Source organism: Vitis riparia, chromosome 18, assembly GCF_004353265.1.
Source record: "Vitis riparia cultivar Riparia Gloire de Montpellier isolate 1030 chromosome 18, EGFV_Vit.rip_1.0, whole genome shotgun sequence".
Lineage (NCBI taxonomy): Eukaryota > Viridiplantae > Streptophyta > Magnoliopsida > Vitales > Vitaceae > Vitis > Vitis riparia.
The window spans coordinates 7,463,185-7,485,994 of record NC_048448.1 but is presented as its reverse complement, the minus strand read 5'-3'; the positions used below and the strand labels follow the sequence as shown (position 1 = coordinate 7,485,994).

General features: G+C 33.1%; 3 protein-coding genes across 4 annotated transcripts; 2 read left to right on the top strand and 1 right to left on the bottom strand.

Annotated features, from left to right (window-relative positions):
• Positions 1 to 5,849: 5,849 nt before the first annotated feature.
• LOC117906460 (cell death-inducing p53-target protein 1 homolog) lies at positions 5,850 to 6,358 on the bottom strand. The gene is made up of 3 exons (XM_034819481.1): positions 6,277 to 6,358; positions 6,003 to 6,177; positions 5,850 to 5,910 (listed from the first exon to the last, which is right to left on the bottom strand). Exons 1-3 carry the CDS (start codon positions 6,326 to 6,328, stop codon positions 5,886 to 5,888), a joined length of 252 nt encoding a protein of 83 aa, XP_034675372.1. The 5' UTR covers positions 6,329 to 6,358; the 3' UTR covers positions 5,850 to 5,885.
• A 1,060-nt stretch (positions 6,359 to 7,418) lies between these two features.
• Positions 7,419 to 19,584, top strand: LOC117907493 (UDP-glycosyltransferase TURAN). Of its 2 annotated transcripts, none has more exons than XM_034821041.1 (17): positions 7,419 to 7,591; positions 7,663 to 7,772; positions 8,065 to 8,098; positions 13,733 to 13,788; positions 13,885 to 14,025; positions 14,147 to 14,295; positions 14,381 to 14,470; positions 14,580 to 14,646; positions 14,724 to 14,799; positions 14,884 to 14,998; positions 17,210 to 17,376; positions 17,491 to 17,601; positions 17,684 to 17,745; positions 17,875 to 17,927; positions 18,024 to 18,099; positions 18,984 to 19,112; positions 19,311 to 19,584. In XM_034821041.1, the coding sequence occupies exons 1-17, from the start codon at positions 7,585 to 7,587 to the stop codon at positions 19,332 to 19,334; spliced, it is 1,467 nt and encodes a 488-aa protein (XP_034676932.1). In that variant the 5' UTR covers positions 7,419 to 7,584; the 3' UTR covers positions 19,335 to 19,584. The 2 variants fall into 2 exon arrangements, with proteins under 2 accessions (XP_034676932.1, XP_034676933.1); XM_034821042.1 differs by having other exon boundaries at positions 7,420 to 7,591; positions 14,724 to 14,787.
• A 1,447-nt stretch (positions 19,585 to 21,031) lies between these two features.
• Positions 21,032 to 22,416, top strand: LOC117907693 (myb-like protein X). The gene has a single exon (XM_034821321.1). It carries the CDS (start codon positions 21,292 to 21,294, stop codon positions 22,189 to 22,191), a length of 900 nt encoding a protein of 299 aa, XP_034677212.1. The 5' UTR covers positions 21,032 to 21,291; the 3' UTR covers positions 22,192 to 22,416.
• Positions 22,417 to 22,810: the final 394 nt, after the last annotated feature.

Here is a 22,810-nt window from a genome sequence, read left to right as displayed (position 1 = left end):
CTTCTAAATACAGACTATTAAGGGGGTTATAAATGATAAATGCTTATAAAAGGAAAGGTATAGAGGGCAGATGGCTGACAAGAATCAATGATAAATATTCTTCTTTTTATGGAATTAAATAAACGCGTATACCACTGAAAATAATTGACAGAATGACGATTCAAAAGAAATAATAGAAAAATAAAATAAAATATTATTTGATATATTTTACATGCTCTTAGAACCAATTATTGTAATATATGAAATTTTATTATTTGATGGCATGAGAAAATTTGTAATTGAAATATTCTCCTAAATACATAATAATGAGGAGGGGTATAATGCTTATAAAAGGAAAGGCGTGGAGGGCACATGGGGGTTGATGGTTGCTTAATTTCATAATTTTTGAATTATTCATAACAACATTTTTAGTAGTTTTCTTTTTATAGAATTAAATGAACAAGGGGTGTTTTTTGTAGTATTCTATAAACAAAATGTATTTTTAGGGAATACATTTTCAAGAAAATTGAAAGAAATCAAAGGGTGTTTTGAATGGTTGCAATTGCTTCTTACCATTTAAAATTTAAGGATTTTCAACATATTAAATTGATTTTTATGATACAAAATAAATAAATAAATAAAAATGGTCACGAATTCAAATTTTTGAAGAGAGAAATATGTGGATTTACTTAGAAGAATGAATGACAAATTTGACAAATATCGTCCCTGATTATATGGATTTTCAAATTTATAATAAAGTTATCACAAACATTAGATTTGGTATTAATTCAAGTTATCACTCGGTATAAATTCATAAAGTTTAAAATAATGATTGTATATGAACAAAGTTTTAATTCTTTAAAGAGCAAGAATGCCTTTTTTATCCCACAATCATAAGTTTTTCTAATAATTTAATGATGATCTTATTTTTATTTATCTTTCATTTTAAGATAAATGCGTGTATTTTCAATTATTTGGATAATTTATCTAACTTGTTATTTGAAATTAAATAATGAAGGAGCTCCAATTTTCAATCTCAATTGTTGTTACTGTAATAAAATTTTTTAAAAATCCTTCACAAATTCAAACGATTCTTTGTTGGAAATATAAAGAGAGGCAACAAGGTAAATATAAACAAGAGGTTTTTGAAATAAAAATTAAATGACTTATGGAATTTGGTTAGTGTGTGATTAGAACATTATCCTTAAAATAGTTGTCTTCTTCTAAAAATGTATGTTGATGTAATAGGACAACAATGAGCAATGTACATTCTACTTCCAAGATTCAATAATTAGTATTGCTTGTAGAAGTGCACTCCTCAACTCAATAGAAATGAAATTCTGGATATTTGTTCCTTCGAGGAGTTGAGAAGGTGGTAGAAGGAAGTAGTAAGGTCACTCTAGGGTTGAATGTGAAGAGTACATACAAAGCTTCATGGAAGGAAAGAATAAGAAAGCATAAAAGTTTAAAAAAGGATGAAGAATCACCTACACTACAACTCTAATTATGGGCTCTTAGAACCAACTCAAATAAGTCCATTAGGGCATTTTAACCAATCCACATGAGTTGCTTGTTTTCAATCGATGGGTAATTGAGTTTGTAAAGGAAATGCTAACCAACCAATAAATTTACACATGCACTCCCCAACAATCATTCGCTTAAAGAAATAAAACAAAATGACTTAAGGAACAATATTTTAGAAACCTTTGAGTTATGGACTAGCCTTAGAATAAATAGGTTGTGAAGTATAGAAATTTGGTGAAAATTATCTATGAACATTAATTTTTTCAAGCGAGACATGAAACTTATTATTCACGTTGGTTTCTCAGCTTAGAGTTATACATTGCAGGTTGGTACAAATAGGTCATACACACTATATGAATGTTTATAAGAACTTTATATAAACAACCTAAACTCTTATAAGAAGTGACATCACTTCCTTTTTTTATAGGTGAATCCATAAAAAAAACATAATGTAATTATACACATCAATCATAAAGAGATGATATTTCGTAAGATTATGTACTTATTATTGGTTGTTACATAATATACTTCATCTATATCATAGAAACGGACTCTTAGATACAAGTAGTTTATAAAGAGATAAACACGAAGGATAATGGTCAAATTTATAAATACATCCTTTTATAGAAAGTGATACAAACTATCATAGCGCATATAAATGAATGATATTATTACAAGATTTCTCAAGTTATTCAATTAATTTTTGTTTAATTAAAAAGAAAAAAATTAAAATTCAAACATCCTTGTCAATGCGAGACATAAGATAGAAATAAATTGGTAAAGGAAAAAAAATAATTAATTACTAAATTCAACAAATAATTTAAACAAAAGCGTAAGTGTAGATAAATATTGAAAGAGATCAAAAAGTGGTTGGAGAGAAGTGATGGCTTACGCCATTAGACCTACAACATGATATTTTCAATGAGTAAAGCAATCTTTTTTCACAACGTAATTTCAATAAATAGAAGGAAAGTCATCAACTCCTTATTCAGTAAGAAAACCAAAATGTTCCCATCAGACTTCAACGGCTGCTATTGACTTCAATTGTCAAATTGTCATCACTTCTCCGCCGCCGTCGGGTGGATTTATATCAGAAGCACATGTCCAGAGCTAAGCAGCAGCAGCAGGTAGCACAACTGCATAGGTAAATCACACGGTCCATAACACATCAGCAAAGTATATTTGATACAAAAACCACACCCTTTTATCCATAAAAAAAATAAAATAAAATAAATCTATTATCATGATGAATATGTAGATCTGGGCTGGGATAAACTGCTTTTATAAAGATAAAAGTAGAAGTTGAAACTAAATTCATAAATTTTAAAGAATATTTCTAGTACAAAAGTTCTATTAAACTTTGAAACAATTTCTTGGATAAACGAAATTGGTTCCGTATTTTTATATTAAGTTTTTTAAAGTCATAAGCCTTAAAAAAATAAAAATAAAAAAAAATTAAATAAGCATTAAAACTCTTTTTTAACTTAAAAAAATGCTTTTAATTAACTTTTTAGAGGTCTATTCAAACATTATCATAATTTTTTTTTTGAGGAAAATAATAAACACAAACCCCAAAATTTGTTTTAAGGTCTTTTTATTTAGAGTTTCGGGTTCAGTTTTTATTTAAATACTTTAAGTCCATTGAATTAGAAATATTTTTATTTCATTAGTCTTGACCATACACTTTTTATATTTATTTTTTTCTTACATTAATTATTTTTTGAGGAAAAGTTGGGATCAAAGAAGAGAAACTTAGAATTTTGGAGGGAAAAAAAATCAAATGGAAAATCAAATTTTTTTTAAAGAGAAAATCAAAATTTTAAAAACAGAAAATCATAATTTTTGAGAGAAAAATAGAATTTTTTTAAAAAAAATGAAAAATTAGAGTTTTGAATTTTGTAAAAATAAAAATAAAAAAAGGTAAAATATTGGAAAAAGTAAGTTTTCATATACTTATAAAAGAGTCAAAATAGTACCTAATAAAAAATAATAATTTAATAAAAAATGTATGAAATACTAATTATTTTTAAGTAAACATTTATATTTTTTAAATATGAAAATTTCATTTATGTGTAATATTTAAAAAGAAAAGAAAAAAACGTATATAAATGGACAGAGGCTGACCATGCTGCCAAGCAACTGCAACAACACCATGATGATTCCGCTGGCGTCTGATTGATAACTACAGTTTGAGGTGGTGGTGGTGGTGGTTGTCCCCCTGGTACACCATAGACTGGTGTTGAATATGCCGTAGCTGGTTGCGGATGCGCCTTCTCTATTGCCGGATATGCTGTTTCTGGTGGTGGTGGATAGGCTGTCTGTTGGGGCGGATAGACTGTCTGTGGTGGAATAGAAGTCGTCTGTTGGGGCGGATAGACTGTCTGTGGTGGAATAGAAGTCGTATGTTGGGGCGGATATGCTGTTTGGGGTGACGGATAGATTGTCTCCGATGGTCGATTCACTCTCTCTACCGGCGGATATCCGGCTGGCGGATACCCTACAATTTGTAAATGCATTCAATGCCAAAACTATGCATATCAACCTTAACACATCCCTTACTTTTTCATATGAATATAAAAAAAATTAAAAAAACTTACCAGTCGGAGGAGGATGGTCGAAGATCGGAGGCTTTTCGGGATAGTAACTCATCTTCAATTTCACAGTAACATGTGAAGAGTGGGACAATGAAAGACTCTTATACCATGGCAGAAATGGTCGCACACGTCTTGCAATATATGGAATATATGGAATTCAATGCACCCAAGTTATAAAAAGAAAGACATGGAAGACATTGGAATGATAAGACTTACCCATCAATCTAATAGTTCACGTCTCCGAAAATAGCTGTTAATGAGTATAATACCCATCAAACAAATTTTGTCTTTAGACAAGATTAAGCAAGATAGAAGCAGGAAATCAAGGTGACCAACAACCTATTTTTATTTATTTTTATATATTTTAAAAAAATTTTAAAATACATAAGCCAATTGGACGATCCAAATTAAGCCATCTTCATCCAATGGCTAAAACTGTTTTTCGGTAGGTACCAAAGTGGTACCGTAGAATTTTCCTAAGGCTTACTACTACCAAATACTACGTCAACCCAACAAAAATGACTAGAATTTGTGAATGAGAAGTAAAAATTAAAAGGTAGTAGATGAGAAAAGGGTTGTAGAGATATTATGATTTCTTGAAAAGAAATAAACAAAGTATGAATGGAAATTTAAGGGAAGAAAATAGTTTTGAAAAAAATGGAAGCAAAATGATAGAACATTTAATGTAATATTAAAAAATATATTTTTAAATTATTGTGAATACTAGCAATAAACATTCAAATCTCAGGTCTTTTTCTAATTATTTAAGGATTTTCTAATTTTAATTAAAACATGTAAATATACCAAACATATTTTTCAGAATATTCCAATTTTAATTTTAAAAATACAAATTAAAAGTGTGGCAAAGTATAATTCAATTTCCTTGACATTTGAACTTATATATTGGTAGCATTGAGAGACCTATCATCGTGTCAATACCCTATGCACTGATGATTTATAGTGACTAACACATACCTAATATCTTTATCTTAAATTAAAAATAATGTGTAAATTCAATATATTAATATTTATTTATTTATAATTTTAATTGATCCTGATTATTAATTATTTAATTTTTTTTAGAAAAATCATTTTTAAATTTAGAACTTTTCAAATAAATTATTATAACTTATAATCTAAATATTAAATTATTTTGTTCCTCCAAAAGAATTAGTCTAAAATATTTTAAATTTGAAAAGATTATTTTTTTCCTTGAAAGTATATATATAAAAGTGTTATTGCCTATCTTTATGCACAAATATAAAAATACTATAAAAATAAGTAAAACTATAAGAAAATTATGTATATTAAAATATTTATAAGGTATAATTCTCTCTGATAATATTTTGTAATTGGAGCTTTTATTTCCAAACTTGTAAGTTTTGGAAAACATTTTTCTCCTTTTTGAAGTTTATTTTATTTATAAAGTCATTTTCGGATTTCTATCTCCAATATTTGATTGCTTAATTCGTAAATTTTGACTCATTGATTTAAGGATTTTATAATGAGAGATTCTCGGTTATCTTCGAAAGTTTTTTCACATATAGAAGTTTCTAATTTTAAAAATAAAAAACAAAAATATATTAAAATAAGAATTAAACCGATAACAAAAATATATTAAAATAGGCATTAAATCAATTATACATAATTTCACAATTTTAATAAATCAATACTTAATTAACATTTTTATTCATTAAGAACAAACAAAGCGAACCCATCATGACCCGAGCCTTAAGAATCCAATCTTAATCACTCGTCCAATAAATTCCAAGTTTTGCCTCCACCACCCTAGAAACAGCATAATTCGGCGAAGCTGCACACACAAGGAAAATGAGGATAGATGAGGATGAAATTGGGAGTTTTAGAAAAAGGAAGATGAGGATAGATGGAAGAATCGAGGCTGACCAACAACAATCGTTCTGGTACCGCTGGGGGTACTGCTGGGGATAGGGCTGGGGGTAGGGCTGACTGCCATATGCATATGGAGGTTGTTGTCCTCCTGGATATGCCAATGGAGGTTGTTGTCCTGGTGGATAGAGCTGCTGCGGTTGAGGTTGTTGTCCTGGTGGACATGCATATCCTGTTCCCATGTGTCACGTAATAACCACAAATCATAAAATCAGGACTGGTGGACTGGTTACCGCAATCGGAAAATTGGAACAGAATCTAACAGCCTTACCCGATGGGGGAGGAGCTCCGATGACCGCGGGCTGTTGTTCGGCGAAATTCATCTTTTACTTTCCCACCGAGAACGAGAGCAATATGGAGAGCAACGGCAATGGCGTCCCAATATTAATATATAGTTAGGATATTCTTTATGCAATTGGGTTGTAGATGGAGTTATTATGAATGATCAGAAAGGGAAAAACCAAGAAGACATGAGGATGATTAGAATATGTATTGGTAATTTCTTTCCTATGACCAACAAATTTGGCAGTTTTTCTTTTAGAGAATTAAAAAAGAAATTGGCATTTTCAAAATAATTAATTTCATGATTAGTATTTAATAATTATTTTGAAATTAATTAGGTCGATTAATAAAGAAAGAAAAAAAAAGAGATGAAATTTCATCTTTGTAAATATTATAAAAGAGATAAAAGAAAAAAAATTATTTAATTAGGTTTCATTTTAATATATTTTATATTTTTTTATTCTATATGAAAAGTATAAACTTTTCTACAACTTGAAAATTATTTTAAAAATCATTATCTATGTTATGTATGGTTATGGAAAAAAAAAAGAAAAAAGGAAAAATTAAATTTAAATTTAATAAATTATTTTTATGTATTACTTTAAATTTAATTAAATTATTTTTATTTTACATATAAAAGTTAAATAATTTGAAATATATATATATAATTTCAACTATTTTTAATTAAATTTGATTTTATATTACTTTTATTTTACATATAAAAGTTAAATAATTTGAAAAAAAATATAAAATTTTAACTAATTATAATTAAATTTGATTTTTATTACTTTTTACCGTAGAATCAAATTAGAAAAAAACCATTTTTTTAATATTTTTTTCTTAACGAAAAATTATGTTAATATTACTATTTGAGAGTTTTTGTATTTTATATATAATTTATTACTATTTTTAATTTTAAAATAGAAAGTATTGAACGTAAGTGTCTCAAGAGAAAAAGAAAAAAGGAAATGAATTATTAAGTGTTAGTAGGGATTTTTTTTTTTATTTTTTATTTTTTTTAACGGTTAATAACATAGACATAGACATAGACATAGACGTCAGTTTATAAAAAGGGGGAAAATCCTCCATGTATTATCCCTGGATTTCAATATTTCTAATAAATCCTGTCTTAAGTTATATTTCTTGATAAAAAAATTAACCTAGCGTAGCCGAAGGGTTTGGCTTGGGTTTTTCTTGGGATCCAACCCTGGCAAACTCCATAATTCTTCGATCCGCGAGGTACTCGGAGAGAGCCAAGATCGATATAAGAGGAAACACAGACTCGTCAAATTTTCAGATGTCAGGTACATGAGTTCTTCTTCTATATTCGATTCGTCTTGGCATGTAATTAACGTGAACAAATCGTGATTATTAGGGCGGAAAGAAGAGAATATTGGACGGACAGGTAGGGCGGCGGTGGTGGTTCTCGGCGACATTGGCCGCAGCCCTCGAATGCAGTACCATGCCCTCTCACTTGCCCGCCAGGTATCGGTTGCTATTATGCTTTTATTTTATCGAGTACTTGGTTAGGGCATAGCCAAAAAGAGTAGGTTTTGGTAGTCAAAAATCAAGATCACCATTTCCAAATAGGTTGGGGATTGTTTTTGATGTATAGCGTTAACAGTCGAATAATTGAAGCCGCTCTGAAGAATTTTTCTAAATTGAGCATGATCATGTGCTCAAAACTTTCTACGAGATGAACTTATGATGCATTAATTATTCTTTTCCATTTTGTTGTGGTTACTGTTGAACTTATGGTTTTGTATTGGTCCTGCAGGCTTCTCTAGAGGTGGACATTGTTGCATATGGAGGTAGCTTATTTACACTATGGAGGAATTTCAGTATTATCTTTTTATTCTGTTTGGAGTTTATACTTACCAGTGGATTTTATGATTCTATCCGAATTTCATTTTTGGGTTTTGTGATGCAATCATGGATTGGAACTATTCATTTTTTTCACATATGCATTTGCTCACTTGCCCATAGAAATTTAAAATGGCTTGTCATTTAGATATTTTTCTTATGCATGGAAATGCACCTCTTCTGTAATGTGGACAGGAATGATTTTATTCACTATATTTCTGACAAGAATGATACAGTATAAATAGTGTACAATCCTATAAAATTAGAAAACTAAATTACACAAAAAAAAAGTTGATTAATTCCTAGCAATTCTCTCTACCATAAAAATCAGGAAAAATAAAACAAGAAATATATAGCAATTCCTAGTTAAAGTAGTTTACAGATTCTCCTTGTGCTATGACCCTAACTTCTGACCCATAACTTTACTCCAATAGTAACTCCTAAGCGCCTCCTAAACAATTGATAAATTTCAACAAGATTTATTTAGGTAATGAAGGCCCACTGTTGTGGGCAATGAAATTAGACACGAGGTGTTGGCAAACTTAGGTCTTCAAACAAAATTGACAAAAGAGAATGACTAGAGTTAGATTTAGTACCTATTATGGGTTCAAATTCTTAAGTTTGTATTAGAACAGGATTTGACAATCTTCTCCTTGAGTATACTCGTAGATTCAATAAATATGATAGGAACTATAAGTGATGAATTTGGTAGATTGGGTAAGTTCAAGTCAATCTTGTCTTCATATGAGGATAGAAGACTCCCTTTGAAGATGAGGATCAATGAAGAAGGTTTGGTTTTCAGCAAAAGTGACACCCATAGAAATAAAAAATTTCTTGGAAGTTGGGTGATCAGTGATAATATTTGTACCCCTTCTTTGTTGTGAATAACCAATGAAAACATATTTAAGAGCTTGAGGATCAAGTTTATAACGACTTTGAGCATGGATAAAGACGAAGGGGACACATCTAAACACTTTAGGTGGAATCTTGCTAGACCCATGAAAATTAGGAAAAAATTTAGATAGAACTTTTACTATTACTTTGTTTCCCAACTCTTTCAAAGGTAACCAATTGATTAAGTTAGCGGTGCTGCGGTAGTACCACTTCCCCTCAATATGATTGAGGCACACTTTTCTCAAATAACAAGGCACAAGTTGCCTCTAGAAGGTGATATTTTTTTCTTTTTTCAACTCCATTTTGTTGTGAATTATCTATATATGATGACTCATGTTTTATTCCTTCTCTCTCTAGGTAAGAGGATAGGGTCTTGTTAAGTAGTCTTTCCCGTTGTCAGACATGATACTCTTAATTTGAACGGCAAACCGGGTACTGATCATCTTGTTAAAAGCAAAGAAAACAAAACTAATATTAGATTTGTTTTTCAAAGATATAATCAAGTGACATGAGAACAATCATCAATAAAAGAAACAAACCAACAAATTCCAGTGATATTTGGAATCCAAAAGCGTCTCCAAACATCAATATGAATTAATGTAAAAGGATAAGATGATCTATTATTGCTCGAAGGAAAAAGAACTTGATGATGTTTGACCAAGTGACAAACTGCACAATCAAAGTCATTATTTTTTTTATATCCAAATCCAAAATAATAAAGGAAATATAGTTTTTAATAAAGAAAAGGATGAATGTCCTAAACATAAAATGATGTGGCCAAATTTGAATTTTATTTGATGAAAAACTTGAAAGATGAGACAAAGGTATGTGACCACTACCATTTTCACTCCCAACATCGGGATACTAGAGCTCCTCTTGTTCTATAACATGACCAACCATCCTCCTCATATCAAGATCTTGAAAAACTCAAATAGATGGGAAAAAAAAAAAAAATCTTATTTTGAAGTTTTGAGATTTGATAACTTGATGAATTGATAGGAGATTTACAGAAAGTTTAGAAATATGTAGTATGAATTTTAGGGAAAGAGATAGGGTAAGTCCCTTGTCTAACCATAATAGCTAAACTACTATCAACTACTTTGAATTTTTGGTTTTGGGGACATGGCCTGTATGACAATAAATGATGAGAGTTGTTGTCACGTGTTTAATAGCACCTGAGTCCATGACCTAATTTCCATGTCAACATTCTTTTGAGGTGTTAAAAGAATTAGTTATAGAGTACTTACCTAGTCTGGCCAAGGAGCATCATGTATTGGGCTTATCCAGAAGGAAACTCTAAATTTTTTCAATCTCTTCCTTTTGAGTCCCTCAAACTTTGAGTTGTTTGAATTCTCATGGCTAGGTTTCTCCTCAAAAAGTGTCATATTTGCTTAGCCTCCTTGTTACCTATCAAAAAAATTTGCTTAGCCTCCTTGTTGTCTGGACTAGTGTTATCAAAGGCGATCGCTTGGGTCGCTTAGGCCATCAGGCCAAATGGGATAGATAAAAGTCACCTCCTGAAGACCCAGGCAAGGTGGCTTCAAAGAGGCAATGACTAGGCAATCGCCTTTGACCATGATTGAAGATTAAACATACTTAGATTATTATTTCATTCAATCTAATATTGGATTAAACAAAATATGAGATGAAAGATTATATTATCAATCATAGAGATTATGAGATGGAGGGCTGTCAATCTAGTCTTGATTGAAGTGATGATAATTTTAATTTCAATGATGACTATAATGATGATGCCCAAAACTTTTTTAGGATGTTCATTCTCTTATTTTGTTTTAGATGTCTAAAACATTACAATATGCATTTAGACAAGAATATCTCTAAACAATTTGATGTTTCTTATGATGTGAGGTATAATACTTAACACTTCGAGTAATTATTACTATTTTTTTTAATTTTATAAGACATCACGATGGATGAAAAATTAATAGTGTTGATTGTTGAAGACGATGCTTATATTGATTAAGTATTGAATAGACAAATATATGTATATTTTTTATTGCCTTATTATAGTCAGACTATCACCTTATTTTTCGCCTTTCACCTTAGGCTAAAAGGAGCCTTTTCGCCTTGACATCGCTTTTTGCTTTTGACAACACTGGTTTGGACTGCTGTTGGCTCTGGTTTCCACCATTCCTACCTAGTGATTGTAATTTCTCATATAACTTTTAGCACATCTCCTTTGTTTGGCTTTGTTTCTTGTAGTGAGTACACCAAAGGTTATCCTTGTTCCTTGGCTTCCTAGATACCTCTCCTCTACTAGAATTTGTGTAAGCAATTGGATTGCTTTATGAGCCCAAAACAACAAAGGCTGACCCTTCACTTGTTGGAGGGCCTGACATTACCCTTCATCTGCCTTCTTTTGCCCTTATGATCGAGAATGCTTCATTTAAGGATGTAAGTGATTCCTTCCCAAGTAGTTGAATACGTATTTGATTATATTGCATGTTAAGTCCAATTAGGAATTCAAACATTTGATTTCTTTCAATAAACTTAGGAGAGATAGTAGCAGCCTTACTATTCTTCATTTTAAGATTTTGATAATAGTTCAATTTAACCCACAGTCCTTTTATAACATTATATTACTTAATTACGGATAAAGTACCTTACTTGATAAATCGAATCCTTACCTTTATTTCGTAAATCTAATTAGTGTCTTGGACTTTGGAATAGGATTGTTACATTGCCTCTCAGATTGCTAGACTTTGGAATAAGTTTGTTACATTGTTTCCCAGACTTCCTTTGTTGTGGTCAGAAACATACATGTTCCACTGATTTCAGGTTGCATTGTGCTCCATAGCCAAGACGTGATCATTGAGTCCTTCTAATCCTAAGCTATAAACTTAGGATCATTTTCACTTGACACTAGTCCAATCAAGTGATTGAGTTTGCCTTTTACCTTCAAGAACACGTGCTCATGTTGAGACTATACTAGATAGTTTTGGCCATTAAATCTGAATGAGGGTTGTAGGTTTTGATAGTCACTACTTGTGGTTGGTTATGTTATGTAGTGTTTGAAGTTAGATTGTCTAAGATTTTTGACATAGTGGGCAACAAAATAGAGATAAATCAAAGGGAAAAAAGGCCACTAAGAAGGAAAAAAAAGTGTTGATAACAATGAAGGCTGCTTGAGGCAGAAATAGAAGCAATGAAGACCATTAGGAAAAACATAGAAGAGAACTTGGAGACATTGGAGCAAAATGACTTTATTCATTGCATTTCTGACATAATGATATAGTATTTTTACAATGTACAATCTTATAAATTAGGAAATTAAATTACATAAAGAAAGTTGACTAATTCCTTCAAATCCTATACCTGAAAAATAATAATAATAATAAATAAAAAAACATGAAATATACAACTATACAATCTTGAAAATTAAGGAATTATATAACTATACAATCCCATAAATTAGGAAATTAATTTTTTGGTATTTTTAATCAAATTTCGGAAATTAGGGAGTTAATTCCTTGGTATCTTCAATCAAATTAGTCAACCTGTAAATTTGTAATAATTTAATAATTCCTTAGGGAAAAAAAATTGCATTTGGAAATGTTGCAGGGTTAACTTGAATGTTGGTGTGATTTGCGCCTTGGTATAACTTGGGCTTTAGATGTTGAGCTTTGGCTTGACTTGAACAATGTCGACTAAGGGCTTGAGCAACTTGATCTCAAATGTCTTTTGTAGATTTCGATCTTAAAGCTTGGTGTGTGAGGCTTTGAAAATCTTAAAAATTTGCAAACATTTTGAAGAAATAGCAGATTCCTTGAAGTCTCTTTTGAAGATTTGAAAAAGCTTTGGATCTCCTTTGAAGAACTCTTCTCAAACTCTTGTCTTCTGAATTGTTTTTTGACTTGTGTTGAAAGTTTTAGAAAGAACTCTATTTATAAGGATTGAAAGCATCATATTTAGATGGTTTTCTTATTCGTTAAAAATATTATTCCTTAATTAAATTTAATATTTTGGGAGGTTTGAAAGATCATATATGTTAGTCTTAACTTGTTGAATTGTTATTCTTTAATTAAAATAATATTTAAGGATATTTGAAAGATCATATTTGTGGTAGTCTTCAATTTCTTGCTTAACAAGACTTGTCAACTATGTGTCCATTTGGATACACATTATGTTTCCTATTTCTAAAAATAAAAAGTAGTAATAAATTCTATATAAATAGTAGGATTGTTTGTATAAAAAATATAGGTTTACCTGATATTTTTAAAAATTATTTTAAAAAATTTCTAATTGATACCTTAATTTTTTTCGAAACAGTTTTTGAAACTATTACTTTTTCAATGTTATATTAAAGTTACTACTATTTTTTAATTTTAAAAATCAACTTAATTTGACTATATGCTGAAAAAGGTTAAATTTTGCCCTTCTACAACTACAAGTTTCCTTATACAAACTTTCATGTCAAAATTTTTTGATAAGATATAAAAATGTTTTGTTTTATTTAATAATTTTTATTGGGCATTGGATGGTATTATCTGTTCTATCAATCCATTTGGAAACTAAATTCACCTTTCTACTACTCTTTGTGCAATCTGATATCTGTGATATCTCTTCTTAGTTTCACTATGGAAAAGCTGGTATGCAATTCTAAAGACATAGTTTTTAGACCTTCAATGACATAACCAATTTTCCTTTTTAAATTGGATCTCTGACAGGTTCTACTCCCCACTCTGCTGTTTTAGAGAACCCGTCTATTCATATTCACACAATGGTACTGTCGGGATTCGAATCTTGTTAAGAGTCTTAAGAAAGAGTATCTCCATATTTCTAATCTCTCTCTCTCTCTCTCAAATGTTTGTTTTTGCAGAAACAGTGGCCAACAATCCCTCGGATTGTATCAAAGATATTTTATCCCTTGGTTCTTCTCTTCAAGGCATTGTTTCAGTTTTTTACACTTTTTTGGTTTCTCTGTGTTAAAATACCTTCTCCAGATGTTTTTATAGTGCAGGTGAGATTCATCTTTTACCATTGACTATGGATGTGCTGACTTCAGTTTGTTGCATGCTTGATTAGATGTCTCTGTTTAATATTTCATTTATTATTTCATGATTGACTGTTTGCTTCTTCAGAATCCACCTTCTGTTCCAACCTTGGTGGCTGTTAAATGGGCAAGCTGGCTGAGAAATTCAGCATTTATTGTTGATTGGCATAACTTTGGATATACTTTATTGGGATTATCTCTTGGAAGAAGTAGTCGCTTTGTGGCACTCTATCATTGGTACTATCCATACCGCATTCTTCAATTTTATTATGGGCACCATTTCTTTTGCTGTGCACCAGATGTGAGTTTGAAACTTTTCTAGGTTTGAGAAGTACTATGGGAAGGCTGCAAATGGTTCATTATGTGTTACGAGAGCAATGCAGCATGAGTTGGCGCAGAACTGGGGAATTAAGTAAGAGGGTCAGCCCAAAGTTCATGATTTATTTTCTTTATTATCTTAAAATTTATGCTTGAGTATTTTTATGGTGAGGTTGGGCCTTATCCATATTTCAAATTTTTAGAGCCACAGTTCTATATGATCAACCTCCTGAATTCTTTCGTCCCACTCCAATGGAAGAGAAGCATAAGGTGAACCAAATGTTTCTTCCTTTAAGTTCTTATCAAGATTATTCAAGTCTGAAAAATTAAAATGCGAATCATTTTAGTTGTTCTGTAGATTACATAAAGATCTCTGTCATCCTCGTGGTGGTCAAGATTGTGTCACTGCTGGTAATTTAGATGGTACCACAGAGCTGTAGTTTCCTGTTTTAGTGTATGTTTAGTAAAAATCAATGCTCTTCAGGGTAAGTTGCATTTTTATTTCAGGAACCATGGAACTGTGGAACCAGGATACAGATGAGACTTTGTTTACCGCTAAGATGGACACGGACATTTTCTTGAAGTCAAACAGGCCAGCACTTGTTGTTAGTAGTACGAGCTGGTGAGAACTTCTTTGATGATTTTATGCTCATGTAAAAAATTGCCTTGTCAATACGTTGTGCCTTTTTGACTTTATTGCCAAAAAACATGAAAAGAGCCTTTTATATAATAGCAATAAGTTGGGTAATTTTTTAATTGATTGACAATTCCAAATGTATCAATGTTTTGATCAACAACCAAGTCTTATAGAGATATTGTAGGAAATAAATTACTTTTTTGTATTTTAGTTCAAGTGTTACACATGGATATGCATTAGTAGTAAATTAGTAATGACAAAACTGGACCTATTCCAATATGAGTGAGAAGAAGTTATCATCATTTGTGGTTGGATCAAGTTTTGTTTGGGTAGAGAACATAGATAACCAGATAGCCTTTCCTTGCTGATTCTGAACAGAGCCTTTTTAGGGAAATGATTGAGCATATGTATGGGTGGATTGGATGTTTTAGCTTATTGGGGTCCATTATAGTGGTGATTGATGGTGCTTCCAGGAGTGGACAAGTGAATGGGATGATGGTTGTCTCGTGGATGCAGGCTGTGGAAGAGTGTATTCAGAATTGCACAGGCCTTAAAGGGTTAGATATTGTCATGGACTGTAAAAATCTTACGTGATTGAGATTGAATCCTTGGGAGCTGCTGTGGAGGTGCACTTCTCCCTAATTAGTACCCTTTTCTTTTTTCTTTTTTTCTTTTTTTACCTAAATTTCGTTGGTTGAGAAAATTATAGGCCTGAGAATGGGCCAATATGATGGTGGATGACATAGAAGTTAGGTCTTGGCCAAATGATTCAAATCAGAGGAATTTAAAGCATTCAAGAAAATATCATCAGTTTTGCATACCATATGGTATGTGGTACAGCCAACTTTTTGGAGAATATTGTATGAACATTTTGTTCTCCTCTTCTTTCAGAATCTAAAAATTGGACAAGATCATGACAATGAGCATTGTATCATGAGGAAGAGATTATCCCTAGTAGCTGTGCCATGTGGAAACCTGATTCAGTCACCGAATCACTTGCTTTTCTGTTGCTCTATTGCTGGTGTTACACACTCTTAATTGTTTGTATTGAATGTGTCAAGTTTACTACCTTAAAGATAATGGAATTCATTGCACTCTAAAGTATGGATAGAAACCTGTCACTATTTTAAGTGTCACTTCTGAGAAAATCACAGAATTTTTAGTTATAGAATCTCCTGTGTAGCTGTGGGAGGCATTTTTTGGCCTACATAGCTTTGTGCCCATCAGTTACTAAGGAGCCTGTCCTTTGGCAATAAATTTTGTTATTGTATATGACTAGTGTATCTTAGCATTGTGCATTTTTATTGACCTATAAAGAAATGCTAGTGGAGGAGTTGTAATAAGTATTAGATTCTCAAGCAGGATCTGATTTGTTACTGATACTCAAATTCGTTGATCCTTTTTATTCAGTAGTGCCTTTTTTTTCTCTCTCTATTTCTCTCTTCTTGGGTTGGGTGTATATTTCAGAGGAGGGAAAGGTTTGGTCATCTTGGTTTTGGGTTAGGTGAAGGCATAGTTAAAAAAGGCGCAAAAGCACACCTAAGGCACAAAAGTCTCCTAAGGCTTAGGTGCAAGGTGCAACATGAAGTGTGTGCTGGAGCAAAGTAAAATGTAACCTAGGATGTATGTCAATTTTATAAAATATGACCTAAAATACAAGTTAAAAAAAATTCTAAATTCTAAATATGTAAAAAACCATCCAACAAAAAACTGATGAAATATAAAATTTCAAGATGCCGTCAAAAATTTCAAGAATAAATGTGTTTAAAATGAAAAAAGAAAATAAATGAGGTGTCTCACTCTTAACATGGCATGCGCCTTGGAAGGTGAGGCATTATAGCTAGGGTTGTGCCTTGGGCCTAGGCCTTTAACAACTATGAGCAGGGGTGGGGAGTGGGTTGGTGTTTGATTTTGATTGCTTTGGGAAAGATAGTCTCAACTAGATATCCAATGCCTGTTCTTATAAAATTTTGGAAATTAAGAGAAAGCTGCTAAAATGACGAAGGCTGCCCATGGACAAAGAATACTTCCATTTGGTTTGCCCTTGTTCCCTTTATTTTTAATTTATTCTTGTTTTTCCATGGGGAACTTGTCTGTATGCAATGGTGTCTCTAGTAGACTCTGGCAAGGAAATCTCCATGCTTTCTGAGACAAGTGACTCATCTCAGAAACAAATGCCTTTTTAATTCTTTTCAGGACTCCAGATGAAGATTTTGGCATGCTCTTGGAAGCAGCAGTTATGTATGATAGACGTGTGGCTGCAATTTTGAATGAAGATGATTCAACTAAAGAAGAGGTTCTTTGGAAGGAAACTAATAGTGGGAAACAATTCTTATATCCAAGGTTACTTTTTATCATTACAGGTAAGGATACTTCTTCTTTTTGAGGAATATTGACATACATGTAACTTATTGGAAAAAAATTCCTCCAAATTTGCTCCCCCTTTGACTTAGTGTCCGAACTATTTGATAATGAAGGTAAAGGGCCGAACAAAGAAAAATATGAAGAAAAAATAAGGCGGTTAAAACTCAATCGCGTGGCATTTCGTACAATGTGGTTGTCAGCTGAGGATTATCCATTGCTTCTTGGTTGGTTATTTATTCTCTATTTGCTTTATCCACCTTTTCTCCTGGAAGTGATTTATGGTCCCTTTATTTTCTATATTTGCAGGATCAGCTGATCTGGGTATATGCCTACATACTTCTTCATCAGGATTGGACCTGCCTATGAAGGTATTCATTGTTGAGTTTCTACTATAGCTGAAGCTGAACATCATTCAGTAAATTATTAGGGATATTAGAAACTTTGCACTTAATGAAAAATTAACTATTTTGTATGAAAACAATAATTATTGGTATCAGGTGGTGGATATGTTTGGTTGTGGACTTCCTGTTTGTGCTGTTTCCTACTCCTGGTAAACTCATATAGTTCTTTCAGTTCTTTATATATGATATAATGTGTAAGTGATGTTCTATTTACTAATGGTACTATGGTTTTGACCTCCCTAAAGCATCGAGGAACTTGTGAAAGTTGAGAAAAATGGCCTTCTATTTTCATCATCCTCGGAGCTAGCTAATGAACTCTTGGTAGGTTGATTTTGAATCTTGTCAAGTTATGGAATTTCTTACATTTTTACATTTTTTTTTTTTTGATCAGAATTTCTTACATTTTTACATTGCTATCATTTCTTATCATATTACCTTAAAGTATGCAATAAGAACCTCACATTGAAGTTCCATTTTAACTTGTAGTTTGCATATAAATTTGCTCTATTGTCTCCTGAAGGATTTTCAGCATCAAAAGCATTATTTTCCATTCAAAACTTAGAAAGCTATGATATAAGAACATTAGATTTGCTTGTTAACTTATGATGTCTTCTCTTGCTTGATCCCTGGCAGTATTTAACAAAGGGTGAAGGAGTAAATTTGTTGCTTGAAGTAGTATTATTAAATCTTTTGGGCCCTGCTATGTCTAACTACAGATCTATATCTAACTTATGATCATGATGCTCCTTTTTCTGCACAGAATTTTGTCAATTGTTATTTGGTAACATGGCAGCAACTAAATTACTGGAATTAAGAACCCGGCACTCTAACAAGCACTCGTTAATAAACCAGTTTGAAAGGTTTTCCAAGAGTTAGAATTCCCTAAGTAACTATTAATGGTATGAAAATATGATTACATCGCTCACACATTTCATATGAGGGTGCAAACACACTGCTTTTCTATGTCCTTTTTTAAGGTTTAGCATTAAATTTATTGGTAGTCCACCAGGAAAAAAACATCAAATGGGGGTAAGTTGATATCTTATTTGGCTGTTGATAGTTGTTAGCTTGTAAAATTAAGCAATCTTAGCAAAAAACACATCAACTAATGCTAATTAATAGGCATCCATGCTCACAATATATTTTTTTAATATTGGCTGGGTGTGCATGTTTTGAGTTTTCCCACTGGTGGTGGATCCATACAGATGCTCTTTAAGGGTTTCCCGGACAACTGTGATGCTCTGAAGTTGTTAAGAAATGGTGTAGTGGAAGCGGGATTTTCAGCTAGGTGGGATACTGAATGGGAAAGGCATGCCAAGCCATTGATATCCAAGGCCAGTAGTTTCCTTTTCTGAATCTTTCCTTCATATAGCGGATGTATTTTTTTTTTTTTGTTAGCTTGTGACAAAATCTCCAACCATGTGATCAGTTGAACTCTATACATGGTCTCAATGCCCCTCCATTTCCTGCAGTTGGGTAGCTACTTGCATGCTTGTTAGCCTGATGAAGGGTTTTGGACTCAAAATTTGCAGGTTATCTCTGAGCATTGTCATTAATTTCTAGCTGAAACTAGAAGTAGATGGGGAGCCCCTATAAATCCGACACCATGCTGCGGAAAAGGATATTTTATATATATTTGTCAGCGCCAATTTTATGTCTGAATGTGTGCCGACTCCACGCCGACTCCATTCATCTGAAGAACATTCCCTTGTCTAAGTCAGTAGGGCCTTGTTGTTGTTAATATTGTTATTTTATTTTCTATGGATGCGGAAATTAAGGGTAAAGTTTGAAAATTTATAGAGTGAATATTTGATGAAATTTCAAATTATCAGTTATTATATGTATTTAGTTCAAATTTCACTAAAGGAGGATGGAATTAATTATTATTAAAACATTAATAATTCTTATCATTTAAGCAACATTTAACATGTTGAAATTCTTTTCCCATTCAACAGATTCAACAGACCCAAATATGTTTCAAGATATGTCAAATCTGCAAGACTGCAGTGCATAATAAAAATGAATATAAGTTCGTCCCGAAGGCAATGCTGCTCCCATGTGGTACGTCAATGCCTGAAAAGTTCTGAAAAAGAAAAAGTAGGAAAGGTAATATAACATCAACTATTATCAATTGTCAAAAGGAAAATTCTAGGTACCTCCTCGGTATAAAGTTTTTCAAGCCATTAATCTTGGCCATCCAAATTTTATCAAAATGATGTATTAGGGTGTACTTGGAAAACGCAACTTGCACAACTGGGGGCTTCTGCTCCCAATTGAAGAAACTTACCTCCTAGCACGACTGCGTTGACTCTTCACGGAGTCAGCATCCATGTATTTTTAAAATCATTTATATTTTATTTTATTTATATGGCTCTTCAGCGGGGTTGAGAATCTTGAGATACGTCTACCTAGTCCATAAATTTAAATTTGTGATATATGCATCAACAACCAATCATCAGTGATATGCTCCCTAATTGTTTACAAAGTAGTATTCTAAAGATGTTGTACTCAATAATTGGAGTTGGTGAAGAACAAACACATCAACAATAATTTTACACAAAGCTATACGATTAAACATTGACTTAGGGGAAAGAAGTCAACACATGATGAGTTGATTCGTTGATACGTTTTAGTTTATATTACAAAATTTGGACTGACATTCAAAGAATTTTTATCATTGACCATGTAAGAAAAGTAGGAGAAATTATTGTTCCTACCAAATAGCTTCCAAAATAAAGGGCTTGGACAATGGGAAGAACTTTTGAGTGTCATGAAATATAATTATTCATTGTGAACTTCAATGATAGGAAGGGAGCGAAGTAGAGATCATGGATGAGGGAGTTGCCAATAGAGATACTCCATTGGTGCTCGATGAAGTAGCAGTCGCCATACAACCAAGTCAAACAACTTTGATACCAAATCTTCACAATGAAGAGCATGAGGTTGTGAGAGAAAAAACTTTTAGAGAATTTCCTTTAATGAATAGGTTATTAATTTCTTAAGTTTATTATCTATGGACACAATTAGAAGGTCTTGGAAGGTGTGAGAAGTTTTCATCACAAGATAACAACATTGGCCAACCCAACTCTCCCGAACTTAAAATTGAGAAAATTAAATGTGCGGGAGGTATTTAATCTTGATGAAATTTGAAGTCATGGAGGTGCGAGGCCGGCCCTACCAATACATCCAAAGAGTGGGAGGCGAGTTGCTTGAGGAGGAAGTCTTTCACTTGTGGCCTTTACATGTCAAATAGGGTCGGTACTTGGGAAAGGTACCGAAGTCTGTTGACTCCACAGAGACTAATTTGAGAATCAGAATGGCAGTCCCGTTATTGTTCACCATTTTGATGCCATTTGATTTGAATGATTGAATCATTTGATAAAGAACGGGAAAGAGCATTACCCTTCCCCTCCCTCCCCACAACACGCTCCTCAGCGTGCGAGATTGTGTGATGGTTTGCTTGACAGCGTAGCTTCACATCTTCTGTGTGAAGCCATTGGGGAAATTGCTGCCATGGAGGATGCCAGGAGCAAGTATCCCTCGCTTCCTTCCAACTATGTCTCCATCCTTCAACTGCAGCAACGCTGGATGAAAGAACAACAGCGAATACAGGAAGAGGAAGAGAAACGGCGAAAGCAAGACCGGGAATCCCACAGCCCTACGGAAGACAATGACCCTACTCAAAATGATACTCGCCCTAAATTTAAAGGTCGGCGTAAGTTCCGCCCAAATGGGGACAAACATCGCCGGACGAGCGACGAGTGCTCTCAGAAGCCGAAATGGTCGGAGGTCGACGGGGATCGCCAGAGGGACGGGCTGAGGCATCAGAAGCCGAGGGCGGCGAAGGTCAAGGCAGATCGCTGGACCGACCAGGTGGAGTCTCAGAATCCGGAGCAGGCGGAGGTCGGTTGTCAGAAGCCGGAATCGTTGAAAGTCAAGAAAGATGGCCGGACGGTCGAGGATTATTGTCAGAAGTCGGAGATGGAGGCCATGATTGTTGTTGGAGAGGAGATTAAGGATGATGAGCAAACGACTGCTGGACTGAAGAAGAAGAAGACGAAGAAGAAGAATAGAAAGACAAAGCCTAGGGCAGAGGAGGGGCTGGCAGGAGGTACTGTACAGCCAGTGTCAAAAAATGGAAATGAGGACAAATTTCCGGGTAGGGTGAATCAGATGGACGGGATTCAACGGAGAATGGAGAAGCTCTCAGTGGATCCTGGGAAAGTGGGAGGCAGCCATAGATCAACATCCCTTCACATGAATGATGGTTATCGGCGGAAGCCGAGTGTTTCTGGAAGGTCGCGCAGCCACAAGGCAACTGGCGCTGGCCTTGTCTGGGTCAGAAAAGGAGAAACTTCCGATGGTAATGTTGCCAGAACCTCCTGCTCAGGTGGTTCTGGTAGCCAGAGATGAATTTCCTCCTCCAACCCTTTAATATGTGGTTAGCCCTATGGATTTTATGCTATTGTGAAATACTCCGAATTTAGTTTACTGATTCCTTTTTCTGTGCTCTTGCAATGGCTTTCTTGTGCAGTTTGCTTTATGAATATCGTGTTATTGAGAAACATTCTGAATTTTCTTTTGTGTTCTGGTTTCTAGTTTTGATTAATGTAAAGGCTTACTGATTGTTTAAGCTTCCATGGGCAGAGTAAGGTCGTTTGAGGAGCAATTAGGGCGGAAGTGTTAATCAAACTTATATGATAATATCTCAAAACACAGAGCCTGTACTATTTGAATTGGAGTCTATTAGTGGAGTCATTATGAATTCATGTTGCATTTAAGTAACTTAGCCACAAGTTGTCCTGCAACTTAGTAAAATAAAATTTGAAAACTGTAATGTTGTTGTGGTGAGATTTGGAGGTCCCAACGGACTGCAATGGAATGTAGGAGCAAGTTCTGTGGTGCCACCACCAGCTGTGGAATACAATTATTTTTTGGTGGTTTCATTTCTCCTTGGTTTCAGGCTGACTAACATGCTATCAGGTTAATCCACCGATGGTGGCTTGGAGTATATTTCTTTAAAAACTATCCA